The sequence below is a fragment of the Crocodylus porosus genome, unplaced genomic scaffold, assembly GCF_001723895.1.
Source record: "Crocodylus porosus isolate Cpor-Errol unplaced genomic scaffold, CroPor_comp1, whole genome shotgun sequence".
Classification (NCBI taxonomy): domain Eukaryota; kingdom Metazoa; phylum Chordata; order Crocodylia; family Crocodylidae; genus Crocodylus; species Crocodylus porosus.
The window spans coordinates 113,021,889-113,037,751 of NW_017728943.1; the positions used below are offsets into that span (position 1 = coordinate 113,021,889).

Genomic DNA, 15,863 nt, shown 5'->3' on the forward strand with positions numbered 1-15,863 from the left:
TTCCAAGCCAAATCAGACAATCAAGAACCATATGTGGCCCTACTACCGGCAAACATCCTCCACCCCAACCTGGGGCTTCAGATGTTTCCAACTCATTTGGCAGGCATCCTATGTGCAGGCTCAAGCCCAAAGACTTGGGGTTTGGATGCTCCCCAGTTTTGCCTGCCTTTAGCCTCATGGCCACAAGAGCAAGCTAGGGAGGAGTCTCTAGGGCAAAGCCAAGGCACTGCAGTGGTGCAGTTGCACCCATCTGTGATTCCTGCTCCACCCAAACTTTAAAACTAGCTGCCTGAGAGGGGCTGCTGCAATTCTATTCACACAGTGTTGAAAGAGTCAACTGACTTCATGGCTCATTGACATCTCCCTGATTCCTGCTAATCTCTTTTCACTCTATGGGTGTTAACTGCCCATTCTCCCTTTTAATTGTGTTGATGTTCCAGTATTCCAACTATCCTTTCTTCATTAATTTTGCTGTCTGTTGGCCATTCCTGGTCCGGTGGCCATTACAGGGGACAATGTGGTTGTCTTCTGTCTTCTACTGATACAACCCGAATGGCTTTATGTCCTCTATGTTTCTCTTAAAGAGAAACATAGAGGACATAAAGGAGTTGGGTTTTGTATCAATAGAGGACAGAGTAGCAGAAAACTGGAATGTCCTCTATGATGGCCACCCTAATTTCTGGTAATATCTCTCTTCTATTTCACAGCCCTACAGACTGCTCTTTAGCTCTAGCTAAAAGCTTTAACTCAGGTGTGGTCATATTAGCTCAGGTGTAGAAATGACTGACAATGAAGTATTGGAAGGACTCAAGAAAGTTAGAATTTGTTTTATAAATCTGAATAAGATTTATAGTACATTTAACTATAATGATTACAGGACTAATGACACTATACCTTTCAACTATTTTTGCCTAGTGTGTTATGTTTTTTAAACTTAATATATAATTAACAAACCAGTTCACATTCTGATCTTAAACTGAATAATACATCCCTAGGCCCCTTGCATATTAGCATTTAGTTTCTAAGTGGAGAAAAATAGGTACTGTGTTATATATGATGATGTGCCACACCTTCTGAACCCACCTTTTCAAAGTCTTACATCTGCCCATGCTATCTCTGCTCCAGTTGATATTTCATCCTAGTAATTTCTGTGAGGCTTTCCTTGGAGAGTCTGATCTTGCAACTGGGTGAATTGTTTCTAAGAAGCTCAATCCCTGCTTAAGTCAGTACAAATGTAGAGAGAGGCCAAAACTTTGAAGGACATACTGGAAAAGTATCACTCAGTCTCAAGTCCTTCCAGCATTCACAAGCAATTACTTCTAATTCTTCAGGATTAATTCCAAAAGCTAGCATAATTACAGCTTCATCAGTCAATCCTACTAAGGCATATCAGATGGAGATCAGCAAATTCAAAGCAGTCATTAGTACCTAGTCCCCAGTAAAACTGTAATAATGATCTTGTGGGAGACATACAGGGCTATTTCCTATGAACTGTATGCATCTAAACACAGTTACACAATAATAAGTTCCATTTTTGGTGCTTAGACACAGTTTCAGATTCTTTGTCACCCTCTGGCAAAATAGAATTGTCTGGCATGAATACTTACCAGAGAGGTGGAACAAGTAAACCTTCTCCAATTTTAAATCAACAGGTTAGTAGTAGTTAGGACACTCATCCAGGAAGTGAAAGACCCAGGTTCAAAAGGGCTTTGAACCTGCATCTCCTTCTTCCAAGACTGTGCTCTAACCATAGGGTCATAGGTTAGGCATCATCCAGTCCTGTCTCTAGCTCCAGAGAAACACATTGCATTCTGCCCATGAGAAACTATTGTGTGCAAAAGAGCTGTGTAATTGGTAAACCTAGCTTTGGGAACAGAGTGGGTATGTCTACATGAGCTGTTTTACTGCTCAGTAAACTGTCACCATGTAATAATGCACATAACCTACTGCGCAATAAATTAGTTTACGTGCCATTAACTAGTACCTATAAATATAGTCACTAAACTAACTGCGCAGTAGATACTGCACAGTAGGACTAATGTAGATGCTGACCGGGAGCAAATTTGCTCCTGGTCAGCCACACCAGCAGGGGCCTGGTCCTGGCACTGCTCAGCTCCTGGCTTCCCCCCAGAAGCTGGAAGCCGATAAGCATGTGGACCGGATCCCTCTCTGCCCTCTTCTGTCCCAGTGCTGTGGGATTCCTGACCCCCCTGCAGGGGCGGGAGCAGTGCAAGGACTGGGGGAGTTCTTCCTTCCCTGCTCAGCCAGGGGCAGCTGTGAGCTGTCCTGCCAGTGGAGTAGTTAGCAGTGAGCCCCCATCTGGGCATGGATTCCTCCACTCAGTCCAGGGCAGTTGGCAGCAAGGGCTTGCTGCCAGCTGCCCCACCAGCCAACTGGACCAGGTGGCTGGGAAAGAATCCCCTCCCTTGCAGTTGTTTCCCAGCCCCCTGCCTCAATCATCCAACTGGGGCAGGAGCTGAGAAAGAGTCCCTCTCTTGCAGCTCTTTTCCAGTCCCTGTCCTACTGGCCAACTGCGGCAGGGGACTGGGAAAAAACTGTAGGGGAGGGGACTCTTTCCTGCATGGGAAACAGCTGTGACCCTGTCCCCTGAAGCCCAGGCCTAATCCCAGTGTCTCCTGCCAGCCTGGGGCTGGCACCTCTGGGAGCCTAGAGTGCCTCTTGGCTGCCATATGGCAGGAGAGCAGAGTAGGTGTTTCCCTGTCCTGCAATTGTGCTCCTGATGGGTGCACATGTAGATGTGCTCTCACTGAAAGCTTAGTGCACAGTATTTAACTGTGCAATAAGCTTTCTGTGCATTAATTGCACATGTAGATGCACCCAGTATGGATCAACTGGTAGAAGAAAGGCTACAGACAGTGAAGCTAAGCACTTGGCACATGCATTCTGACAGTCAGCATGTCAAAGTCGATTGGACTTAGCTCTATCATATTTTAGACAAGTAGTGCTCAACCTTCCCTCTCTGCAGGCCAGATGAGTGGTGCAGGGCTGGTCTGTAGGCTGGATCCATTGGGTGGAATTAGTCCGTGGGCTGCATCCAATTTTGAGTCAATGTACAAGGTCAGTTTTCAGGTGTGACCTCAGCCAGACTCCGTCCCATACCAGATATGGCTGCATAGCAACCCCGTGTACCAGATCTGGCTGCAAAGCAACGCCACAAAAGCCATGGCAATTACAGCTACTGCTACTCCCGTCACCACATTTCTGGACCCATGCGGAGACTTACAGGCTGGATTTGGCCTGCCTGCAGGCGAGAGGTTCAGCACCACTGTTTTAGACCTTTGGATTTTGTGTTGCTTTAATTTATGGCAGCTCCTTGCTATTCACAATCTGGGTTCTCTGCAGCTCAAAACTGCTCAAGTTCTAAGCACTCTAAAAATTATGCAATCTGCCCCCTGCACTGTCCAATGAGGAGAGAGAAAAAGCTGTATACATTGCAAAGGAGAGAGCCACAAAGCTGTATACATTATCTCTGTATCACTTCTTTATGCAAGTGTGGAATTTCCCGTCGAGGATGCCCCTCCAAACAAAGAAAAGAAAGATAGCTTACCTTAAGGGAACAGAACTTAATGTTACCTTAAAGGAATAGAGTCATGAAATTCATTGCTGTTACTATTAATTTTACAGAGGCATGACACTATTGAGGATGGGGGAGCGATATAAATCTCTAAGACAACTCGCTAGATTTTGAGAACAAATATACACAATATATTCAAACAAAGGTATCTATGAAAGATTTATATGATTTCCCCCCGCCCCGGAAGAAGTGAAGAAGAGTGCTTCTTTAAAATAGCAGGTTTTGATTTCTCTTAAAGGTAGGTTTACTGCAGAATACTTCAGTGTTTTAAAAACTCTTCCCTGATTTTATAGCTGTAATCACCTTTCCATCCAATGTCTCTATTGTTACTAAATAACAAATTAAAATGTCAAGTGCATTTTGAGGCAGGAGAATTTGCACCCCCCCCCGCAAGGGGATTTTATTTAGTCTTCAAAGTATGCCACTGTGATTCCAAATTAGTTTAGAACACTTAGGAAAAAGTATGTTAATGAATAATATAAGAGAAGAAACTTGTCAGAAAAACAAAGCTTGTCAGAATCCCTTTCATGATGTTGAAAAAATAGCCACGTGTTTAATACAGATGTAACGGAAGTGCCAGCTCCATGTTCTGGAAAGGTAGTGGCCCTGTTGTGACCTTCAAGTCATGGTCTGGATTTGTGGGATGAGTTTGCACAGCAGTGCAAGCCACAAGAATGATTTTGAACTACTGGGCTAGATCATGTCAGAGCTGATACTACCATACCCTTTAGTAGAGGGCAGCAGGCACTCCTCCCTGCACTAGTCAACTCTGTTGATTGGTGTTAAGAGGAATCATATTTCTCTGTCATGTTCTCCTCTATGCCATGTAATGCTGCCTCTGTAGTTCTGTAGTTGAATAGTAATATTTTAAATATTACATTTAGGTCAGATTCTAATGCCATTTCTCAGGAATGTACTCAGTCCTACACCAGGCTGAATTTAATTTATTCTAGCTTTGATTTAGCTAGAATAAAGACGCATTAAAAACTAAGTACAGGCTCCAAGAGTTGGCCTATTTTTCTGGTATTTGTACTAACATAAACACTTGTAGATATCACTATTTGTGTATCTTTTAAGAAGGAGTCTATGTCTTCCCCATTATTGACAAGTCACTCAGCACTAGATAGTAGTATCTGCTCTCAGAAAACTACTAACAAATTGGGTTTGGCTTTTATAATTTTTGATGTGCCACACTGTAAAGCAGGAAGTACCCTTTTTATTTTTAAGAAGTGTTAAGGGGGTCATCAAATAGCATGTTATTTATTTGGTTATCTGCTTGTTAACTGTAGGTATTGTTTCTATTAATGCCTTGTTAACTCTCCAGTATTAACTCCAATTTCAGTTTACACACCTCAGTGGCACTTACACAGTCATGAAAGTACCATTTCTGGCACTTATATGGTTTGGGATTCCTACTCTGGGCACAGTCTGCACACACTCACTGTACAGGCTCACTAGGTCTGCACTCTGGCTGGGTAAGTATGCTGTGCTGTCTGCTCACTCAGGTGTGCACATAAATCCTGAAATCATAGTCAAGCAAAAAGTTATGACTAGTTGTGCGGGGAGGAAGGACCATCCCATGTTTCAACCTTCTGTGAAGATGGACCTTTTAAGGTTCTACACTCAGGGCTAGTTTTCCTAGAAGATAAAACTTAGTCTGCTAACTGCCACTGCAGTAGCTCCAGTGGAAGTGATCTGTTTTCTGTACCTGAAAGTCCTGAGCATGAATTCTAATTATGACCGATATAGGAAAAAACAGCACATGAGCCTACACTTAAAGATCACTGACTATTTCAAGTCATTGCTAACAAATCCACAAAATCCACTGTTTGTATGTCACCAATCAGAAACCAACTAGCTCAGCAGGTATTCAAAATTAGGAACTATATTAAATTCTTTAGGAATTGCAGGTGAAAGGCATTATAGAAATGCAAAGTATTTATCACAATCCTCTTTATTACCATTTATAATAAAAATCTGCACCCACATAGCATAGTAGTGAGTAGAATTGAATGTCAGTGTAAATGAAAATGTTTCTTTCATTTGAAATAACTTAGATACTTCCACTGCATGGCCTGTGTGTAATGTTTCCAGCTTCTATATCATTTATTTTCGTTTTAGTAGTGACACTGAGACAAGCATACACAAAGTTATCTGTGAAAGTCAGGTCCTTTCCTGATTTGAGATCTTTTGATTATTGGATCCATTAATCCCACAGAAGGGAATCGAAGTAATGATGTTTCCTGGAAAAACACATTAATCATAAATGCTAATAGAGTCTAAGGCAATTGCCACTGACGCAAATTCATATGAAATGAATTAATTAGTACTTGCTTGATAAGAAGAATTACGAATGATTTCTTGCACTACTTGACTGTTAACTTAATTTTTATACGGAAATAGACTATTTGGTTAAAATTTATTTTATATGGCAAGTTGAAATGCTTTGCCTGCACTTCTCTCAAGTAATTTTAGTATCACTCCCTCCCACAACTCATCCAGCCAAGAGATCACTTTACAACAAAACATTTTCAGTGCAGATTCAAGGTCTTTTTCTTGAACCCTTTTTCAATCTAAGGAACAGTTTAAACTAAAATCAATTTCTTCTTGCTGTATTGGGTAAAACAGATTGAAAATATAACTTACCTTTACCATTGCTACCAGAGAAAGAGATGTAGAAGTGACATGTTCACCAGAGATGAGGAGTTTGCTTTTTCTTTTCTTTTCTTTACTGAAATAAAATTGCTGCGTCACTCCTTTCCCTCCTGTTTAGACCAAAGTTAGAGTACAGCATCAAGAGAGGGGCATCCCTGTGGCAGTCGAGTGGAATCAGGCTCAGAGGCTGATTGTTAGTGCTGCCGAAGGCTTCACAAAGTTACTGCTGCCAAAAGTGCAGTAGATGAATTACTGCATAGAGATTAACAGCTTTGCTAAAGTTAAAAATGGATTACTATGGGAAAATGTAATGTTTTCTTCCTCATAATGTGCTTATGGTTCTCTAACCACTCACAGGAAGAAGAGTGGTTATGAGTTTTTAGAGTCTCGTATGATTTCTCTTCCTGATGCTATATACATGCAAATGCTGAAAACCTCAATTTCCCCAGACAGTCATACTGAAAAGAAGTCTGGTACCCTGAACAGGCAATTTACTGGCAATAAGACTGATTCCTCTCTAGCTACAAATGATGATGTATTTAGTATGACTAGATTACCTAGATCGACTGATAAACACTGGGTACCTCTACACTTGTAATTAGCACATAGCAATAAACTCCAACCCAAGGATGCTCCAGTTTGGCTCAACATGCTGCAGAGGGGCTGGCTGGGGCATGAGGGTGTTACAGTGCAGGGCTGGCTGGAAGGCAGCTCCTACATTGTAGCACCCTTGTGCCCCAGCCAGCCCCATCACTGTCTACACATGAGTTTTGCTGCATGTAACTATTCTGCTCTTGAACAGTACTTGTGTTGAGCAGCAGGGTACTAGCCTACAGTGGAGTTAATTAGTTTATTGAGGCCTAATAGTGTCACATGTGTAGATGCTGATGCTGTACTGTGGAGTTAATTGTACATCTCCACAATGAGGCATCTCATGTTTGTAGATGCACCCACTGTGAGCTTTCTTGAATGAAAACCTGGAAAACTACCAATATAACCCCCAAGTACTGAGTCTAGAATAAGGTGCGTTTGGGTTGTCTAGTCCAGTTCAGGCTGTTATAAAGACAGGCCTTATTATTAATGATGTTCAGAATTAAAGCCAATCTACTTAAAAGTCTGAATAGAGAATATGAGTATTTCTTTCCAGACCAATCTGTTCTCTGGTTTAAAGTTTCAATTCATCAGACACAATATATAATAATAAAGCAATAGAGGTCTTTTTATTTATTAGAGGTCTTAAATAGCAGCATATATTGGTTAAAGTTTCCTAAAGCATTGTTGCTCTATTAACATAACAAAATTAATCAACCTGTACAATTGTCTAGCTCTTTAATGTTATGGAATATGTTTAAATTGAAATATGTGAATAACCTTATTGAAATCCAAAGAACTATTAATAAACCAGGAGTGACCAGCTAGCACCCTGCAGGCTGCATGAGGTCTGTGAGGGTTTAACATGAGGCCCATGGATTCTTGCCCAGCCACTACTCCTTCCATCGCTCCTGCCACTATAGCAGCTGGGGTCCCCAAGCTTCCCCTCTTATCCAGCTTCTGTTTCCTGCCCTGCTCCTGGAGAAGAGGTAGCATGGTGGGAGAGAGCCCAGAGATGGATCTTTCCTGCTCATACTCCATGCTGGGCTCAGGAGAGGGAGTCAAACTGTTTGGGGAGCTAAGAGAAGAGTTGGGCTGTCCAACTGTGTGGCTGGAACAGGAACCATACTACACTACCTGTGCAATGAGAGGAAGGGCAGACTATCAGCATGACAAACTGGCTTGGGGGTCTTTGGGCTGCAGAGTGTGTGGCCCCCAGCAGCTCAAAAATTGGACAACCCTGTACTAAACACATCAGGAAATAGTTGCAGGATTTGGGCTTTACACAAGCAAAATTTTTAATGAAGTTAAAGTTGGATAAGAGCTGCAAGTTTTGGAACTCATTCAAAAATCATGTTAGGCCACCCAAAATAACAAGATTGTTGTTTTTAAGCTCTCAATCTTAAACCAAAGACATTTTTATTCTTCTCAATTGTCTTCTGGTTTATGGGATTTTAAGTGCCCTCAAGCTACATTTTAATTTTTCTTCCCCAAGTATAAGAGCTAGACAATTAATCTGCTCTAACGAAAGCTGTGATCCCTTGGGCTCTGTCAAAAACACCAATTACTGTAAGAGACAGAGAGTCATGAAACAAAGTGGTAATCTGGGACAAATTAAGTTTAGGACATTAACTGGCAGTGTTGGAATGATGTTGTAGCCATGTTGATATAAACTGGGATCACTCCACATTATAATAGCTATCAACAGATGAGCAGGCTGTGCTTGATTGTCATAAGTTTTAGCCTGAGTACTGGGCAGGGCTTGCCATGAACTGTACCAATAGTTGAAGGAATTGGTATCCCACACTCCTTTCTGACCCTGCCTTGCCCAGGGCATGTGTGACACATGTACAAACGTACACAAAAGGACATTTGGAGAATGGTGTCCAGGAGTCTCCAAGTTCAGCCTCCACAGGTCAACTATAAAAAGATCCAAAGATTCAGCTGGTACCTTCCTTCCAGAAGAGATACAGTGGCATTTTCCAGCTGCAAGGTCAGCTGCCTAAATACCTCTTTTCCCACCCTCTATAGTCTGCTACATGCCAAGCAGTAGCAATGCATAATAATGAATCTGCCAACTACATACTTTCCCACAAATCCTTGCCTCTGCCATCAAGCAGTCTCAATTCATGCTGCAGTAGGGCTGGCATCAAACAGCCAAAATTAAGAAGTTTGTTGTGCTGCACTTACTAAATCGGTGTGGATTCATCTTACAGAAAACAGTGGCTGGTTGTATGGCAAGTATGACCACACAACTGGTGGGATGGCCAGCAGTGGTAGGAGAACATCAGGATAAGGAAGACCAGGAGACCACCTTCCTAGGTATCTACGCAGAGCTAACCACAAGAAAACTACCAGTGTGAGTCCCCTTGACTGTGTCAAAGCAAATGGAAATGACTGTCTGGAAGCTTCAGCTCACAACTGCTACTGGTCTATTGCAAAAGATTATTGTGAATGTTGTTGTGACTGAGATTTGTACAGCTCTAAGCAAGGGTACTTGGCTGCTCATGCTGTACAACTTGCTAACCCTCACAACAACCAGTTGTTGTGAGGGTTGCAGGCATGAGGTTATCCAACTGTACAAGATGGATAAGAGGGCACATACATTCCCATTCTTTGCCTACCCAGCAAGTCTCAGAGTTCCTAAATAGGAAAGGGATTTTCCACTGTTCTATAGGCTGCTGAGTATGGTGAATTGTTATGGAAGAATTGCACATGGATGCAGTAGTCCAGAAAAGTGCATGACTAAAAACTACTTCAACAACTTCAGTTTTGGTTTCTCTGAAGAGGGGCTGCTTGCAGCGTAGAAATCAATGGAGCAACCAGCCTTCAGCTAGGCCCTTATATGCAATCTCACTTGACTGATACAAGGTCTATTCTGTGAGGGTTTCTACTACCTCTGTACAGATGTACTGGTAAACTCCATCCATATAAAGCAGCCATGGTCCTGAAATCTCTGTGAGGGCGTCCGTGAGCTCCCGTATCACCTTCTTGCTTTTTCTTTCTGCCTTTCACAAAGTTACAAGGCACTTGGTGCCTGTCATCACCTTCCATCTTTGAGAATCTGGGAGCTGCAAGTACTCACCCTCAAAGAAGAGAAAAGTAACAGTTGGTCATTTTTCCCTTCTCTGTTTTCAGAGATAATGCCTTGAACTTCTAATGTCTCCAGAATCTCTTCCCAGGCTTTGAAGCCCTTGGAAACAGTAAGTCCTCTCCTAGCCTAGGCCCTGGTACTCTCCATGACCCCCTTAGGCCATCCCATGTAAGGCAATTCCAGGCCATGCAGGTGGAGCGTCTGTACATACAGGTGGCTGGGTCTGGCTGCAATCTAATGAAGACGCTGAGAGCCAACCTAGTCCCCTGCCAGGTTGGCAAGCCAGCACGGGCTGGGGCAGGAAGCTAGGCTGCCAGACTTGCTGCTCTAGTCCAGTTTTAGCTTGCTGGGCCCTGCAGTGGAATATGTTGGGCTCAAGACCTTGTTCTGGGTTGTGCTGGGCTTTTTTTTTTTGGTTGCTTATGGAACCCTGAGCCTGTCCCGTCAGGTTTGCTGTCTACCATGATTTCCAGTAGATGGTACTACCTGTGACAGGGAATGCCGAGCAGCTTAAGGGGGGTACTAATCTTCCCCCAGGCAGAGGAAATGCTGCCAGAACTGTGTGGAACTCATGAGCCTACACTGGTCTCCGCAACGCCAGGCAGCACCAGCCTAGGCGTGGACCCCAACAGACGGGCACACGGACAATCACAGAACCACAGACAATGCAGGTTGGAAGGGACTGCCAACTCCCATGATTTTTGGCATTGGTCTTAAAGTCTGTGCTTTCATAGACTGTAAGGCTGGAAGGGACCTCGGAAGGACATAGGGTCCAGCCCCCTGCACTGGGCAGGGTGGCTCCACTGGGGCACGAACCCAGGACCTTCTGCCTGCGAAGCTTGGGGAATGTGAAGAACTTAACTCTTTCTTATGTATACACGTATATAAATATACACACACACAAAGAAAAAAATGAAGGTTTTCACATTCCCGAAACGCAGACTTTAAGAACAATGCCAACAACTGTGAGAGTTGGCAATACATGTAGAGCACAGACTTCACTGTGCTGAATGGGCTCCTCCCCCGCCCCATTCCAGACGGGCGTTCAGGCCGAGGCTATGCGGGCAGCGAGGTCTCAGGGCCCCTGACGGGCCGGGCCGGGCCGCCCACGTGCTCAGCGCTGTGGAGGAAAGCAGGCACGCAGGCACGGCCTGGGTGACGTCACAAAACGAGCAGCCACTCCCCCCCTCGCGAGCCGCACAAGCACCAAGGCATCCCATCATGCCCCGCGGCGCCCCGTTGCCAAGCCCCCCAGAGAAGCTGCTGCTAACAAAGCAGGGTGGGGTCGGGGCGCACGCGCAGGCGTAGCGCGCGTAGGCAGCCGATTGGCGGGGCCGGGGCGCTGCGCAGGCGCCGTGGTGCCCCCCGCACGGGGAAAGGGGACGGGGCGCAGGCGCAGAGGGAGTGGTTGGCGTTGGCTGTGGGGCGGTTGGAGCGCGGGAGCAATGGACGAGTTCCAGTCGGGGGAGGAGGTAACGGTTGTCGGGGCCGGGCAGCGCTGAGTGGGGAATAATGGCAGCCTCCCACTACCCGCGGAGAGCGTGGAGCTGGGCCGGGCTCGGGGGGGAGCAGCATTTGGGGCCCAAAGCTTACCCGCCGCCTCCCCCAACTAGCCAGCAAGTCATAGGGCCAGAATAAACCCCGTCGGTAGAAGCCGCCCATCCCAGTGACTCCTCATGGACCAAGGAAGATATCTGATGTAAAACAGCCCCAGCACCTTGAATTCCACCCCCCTTCTTTTTAAAGAAAAAAAAAAGAAGCTTATTTAGTACTCCCATTTCGATAATAACACTTGCTGGCTGGAAAACGGCTATGAATTTTTGAGCATTTCCATGCTCTGCTCAGAGCTGACACTCTTCATTTGTTTTGCAGACTGCTTTCGTGGTGGACGAAGTGAGTAACATCATTAAAGAGGTGAGGCTGTGAGAGGTGCCACAGCATTCTCGGCAGGAGCTTTTTTTTGCTCCTTAAACGCAATGCAACTTTGAATGCTAATGTGTCTGTTAGCGGGCGCTAGAATGCATCCTTTCTGTGTCTTGACTCGGACCTGAAATATCACCAGCATGATTTTCAGAATGTCCTTGAATGTGGGCTGGATTGCCAGGGGTCTGATGTGCCATCAGGCCTTCTGGGCTACATGAGCAGTGTGGGGCTGGACGGTGGGCCAGGTCAGGCCAGCTGTTGGATTCAGTGCGCGGGGCCAGTACGGGATGGGAGCAGCCTGCCTCAGGTAGCCTGTACCATGTACCAGGTGCTGCTTGCAGGGCCAGTCAGACCTTCAGGCATAGGCTGGATGATCTCCACAGGCCAGATCTTTGACACCCCATTTTAAATACAGATTTTTAAATGATGGAAACCCTGTATGTACAAGGGCCTATTTTTCATTTGAGCTTAAGTTTTGTGTGGACCCTGAACAGAAAGCAAGTTAGCTTCTGGGGGTACTCTTCTGAAGGTGTGTTTTATTTTCCTCCCCTGCCCCTATGTATTTGATTACACAAGATAAATCTAGTGTATTAGAGGTGAATGCGTTACAGCTGAATGTTGCTAAGGGACTTGTGTTCTGTATGCTGAACTTCCAAGTTTGTTTGTGGCAACCATGGTTCCTTTTGTAGACAGTTAATACATTGAGAGGTGTGTTTGCAGCTTGACCTTCAAAACACAGACCTGTAGTTCTGTAGCCTTGATCAGGCAGCATGCCTGTCAGTAGAATTAATACATCTGGCAAAATGTACTACATTCTTCTATGAACGTGGGAGGCTTTTCCTAAGTACTGTGTTATCTTATTTCTTGGATTCCTCTTTAAAGAAGCAAACTAAAGCTAATGTAAGCAAAATATATTTTCCGTAGTATCGAGTGTACCTGCTTACTATGAATGAAGCCTACGTAACTGAGATTCAGAATTCATAAGTAGTTGGGTAGGCATTTCTCCCTCAGTTCTTTTCCTTAAAGATGATGATGTTCAGTACAACTAGTCTTATCCTGTCATATCAATAGTCAGCAGTTACTGGTTTGTGAGGGGTTGGAATGTGTGCGGTCTTCACAAGACACTTTTCCCAGTGAAAAATCAAATTAAAACTACGTTCATATTCTACTTTTTGATCCAGTTCTTTGCAAGAAAACTTAGTGATACCCAGTGAATATCTGAATCTCTGTGACTTTTTGAAACAGAGTGACTACTTTTGCAAGTGCAGGGTATATATTTCCCAACTTAAATTTGGGAACTGTGGTGAGGATGTCCAGGAAAAACAGGAGTTAGAATAAGCAAATGCTGAAGCTAAAAATAAATATGACAAAGTGGAGCACCTTGCTGAAGCTTTGCTCCTAAATTTTTGATAGCTCCTGCTGTGCAGCTGGACTATTTTAATTAAGCACCATTGTATTTTTATAGTTAATTAAATGCCATGTTATCAGTAATTTTTTAGTATCTAATATTCAGAAGTGTGTAGTACTAAATAGCTATTAAAGATCCTTAGCCGAGTGGTGCCAGTACATTATTTTGGTTATTTTTAGGCCATAGAAGGCGCAATAGGTGGCAATGCCTATCAACACAGCAAAGTAAACCAGTGGACTACAAGTGTGGTGGAACAAACTTTGAGTCAACTTACAAAGCTGGGGAAGCCGTTCAAGTACATTGGTAAGTTTTGTTTAGTTATTTGAGTACCGGAAAAACTGAAGTTCAAAGCTCCCCATATAGGCAGCTTATTTAAAGATGAATGGCAAAGCTTTCACTTAAAGATCCTTGTTGTTACTAGTTTAGGGGATCAACCTAGTACAGCTTTTTAAATTGTGAATTAACATGATAAAAAGATGGTTATAAAACTGCTTATTGCCACGCACATTATTTATCAAATAAACCACAATATGGCAGTCAGCCTAGAGCGTAGCATTTTCCACACAATTGCTAGAGTACTGTTTCCATTTTTGGGTAGAGAACTGACAAGTAAAGAATAAGGGTATGCAGTGCTAGCTCTGAAATTGAAAACAGGATAGCTGCAGCACTACAGCCAAGCTAATTCTCCCTGTTTCTTCACAGCTACACTGGTTCCAGGACCTAAACTAGCATTTCAAAACTGCATTGTATTGACCAGAAATTGTGCTATGCAAGCAGCAAGTGAGCAGTGCTGTATTATTGTGTAGGGATCCTCAGAAAAAGAGGAACCCACAGGGAGTATTTGTAGATCTGGGAGAAGTCCCCATCTCTTAATGGCACAGCTCAAGTATTTCACCACAAGACCATCCTCTTTACTGCGGGTTTTATAGGTATTGGAGTCCTGGTCATAGATCACAACTTCACTTTCCAAACTCAGCACTGGCCCTTGCCCACAAAGAATTTATAGTCAGACTTTGCTGTTCTTGGGTTTCATGCAAGTTATGTTCTGAGCAGATAACTTATATTGGTTAGCATCTTCACATTCTTTGCTTCTCTTGAGGTTAGTGAGTCTTGATTTAGTTTTCTTGTACTGCTTTGAGGTCACAGGATCTGTACTTCTGCCAGTAAGTTTGAGACAGAGGGCTTACTAGACATCAGTCGTGGTAAGCTCAGAATTTATAGATGTAACACATATCCTTATTAGTAATACTAAGGAAGAATGTAAATTTGATTTGATTTGGCACTAATGAAACACTTGTGTTTTAACAGTGACCTGCGTGATTATGCAAAAAAATGGTGCTGGACTGCATACAGCAAGTTCTTGCTTCTGGGACAACTCCAGTGATGGTAAGAGTTTTGATTCAATTAAGTTGCTCTCTTAAGAAAAAGCTAATTAAAATATTTTGGGTTTTATTCTTTAACTTAAACTGTATTGTAAAAATACTGCCTGCTCTTGTGCGAGATTTAACACTGTGTTTTAACACTTAATCTGAATTTTTGACAGTTTGCTCCTCCAGGAGGACTTGATATATTTTGATATAGATGAAATGGGCAGCTAATACTCCCTTCTAAAACAACAAAACCTAATTATTATGGCATCTTTGTTCTGGATTGGAAGTAAAATATTCTCTAACAGAACAGTTCTGATCATGATGAGAGAAATGCATACCTCTCTGCGGTGACTAATGTTTCTCATGGCTTTAAATACTTTTCTGTTTGTAGGAAACTGCACTGTGAGATGGGAGAATAAGACTATGTACTGTATCGTCACTGCCTTTGGACTTGCAATATGATTGCCTTGGAATCATTCAGCCTCTTAACCAAGTCTCTTGAATATCAATACTTCCATCCCATGTCCACTCCAAACTGTGAAAACACTGAAAAACTTGTTTTTAATATACTTTTTATGTAGCTTTTCAAGTGTAGAAATGTGAAGAACAATTTATATGTTGTTACATGGATTTTGTACTTGATATCGCACCGGTGTTGATGCACGGTCTTAAACACTTCAAGGACTCTTCTTCAAGGTGCTAAAAAAAAATGAAACCTGCTGCACTGTAAACATTTTCTTTAGATTTGCTTTCTGAACCTAATTTAAGACACTAACTTTCATACTTTGTACTCTTGGTTAACATTAAATTATTGAAGTTCATAACCTTTAGTGTGAGTGTTTAAGCTTAACTGACCCATCTTAAATTCCAAGAGAACTTTTTCATATCGTTCAGTAACTAGTTGCTTTCAAGGTGGTAGCATAGATGGATCATCAGACTGACTAGTGTATGTATTCAACACTGCAGAAGTTGTCATAGCAGTAGTCCAGGGGTGTCGCCTCAAAGACCATCTTTTTTAACAAATAGTAAACAAAAAATTATTGCGTGCTGGGTGTGTGCACATGCATGTTGTTTTTATTGCATTAGAAATTCCTTTTTTTTAAAAGCACTGGATAGGGAAATAGGGTCATACCACATTTGATTTGCTAACCTACCTGATGATGCTGAACTTGAGAGGTTCCTCATTCTTGGGGAATGCTCTGCAAGGAAGAGATGACTACAGCAGAA

At 43.2% G+C, this 15,863-nt stretch overlaps 2 protein-coding genes across 3 annotated transcripts in view; one reads left to right on the forward strand and one right to left on the reverse strand.

Annotated features, from left to right (window-relative positions):
• The window catches only part of SYTL3 (synaptotagmin like 3), a 60,106-nt gene extending 53,489 nt beyond the window's left edge, over positions 1-6,617 (reverse strand). Inside the window, exon 1 of one of the 2 annotated variants that reach the window (XM_019550018.1) lies at positions 6,242-6,617. The gene's annotated coding sequence lies outside the window, so the exon portion shown is untranslated. The remainder of the gene's footprint in view (positions 1-6,241) is intronic. The other variant, XM_019550020.1, reaches the window with a different exon arrangement.
• Positions 6,618-11,345: 4,728 nt separating this feature from the next.
• DYNLT1 (dynein light chain Tctex-type 1) lies at positions 11,346-15,466 on the forward strand. The gene is made up of 5 exons (XM_019550022.1): positions 11,346-11,407; positions 11,808-11,849; positions 13,446-13,569; positions 14,575-14,652; positions 15,028-15,466. The coding sequence occupies exons 1-5, from the start codon at positions 11,381-11,383 to the stop codon at positions 15,096-15,098; spliced, it is 342 nt and encodes a 113-aa protein (XP_019405567.1). The 5' UTR covers positions 11,346-11,380; the 3' UTR covers positions 15,099-15,466.
• The last annotated feature ends 397 nt before the right edge of the window (positions 15,467-15,863 follow it).

What these genes read in the sequence shown, in the direction of transcription:
- DYNLT1 (XM_019550022.1), top strand. Translation starts at nt 11,381, where the DNA reads ATGGACGAGTTCCAGTCGGGGGAGGAG. An exon ending in AGTTCCAGTCGGGGGAGGAG is followed by an intron (nt 11,408 to 11,807) that starts GTAACGGTTGTC and finishes TTTGTTTTGCAG; the next exon opens with ACTGCTTTCGTGGTGGACGA. An exon ending in GAAGCCGTTCAAGTACATTG is followed by an intron (nt 13,570 to 14,574) that starts GTAAGTTTTGTT and finishes GTGTTTTAACAG; the next exon opens with TGACCTGCGTGATTATGCAA.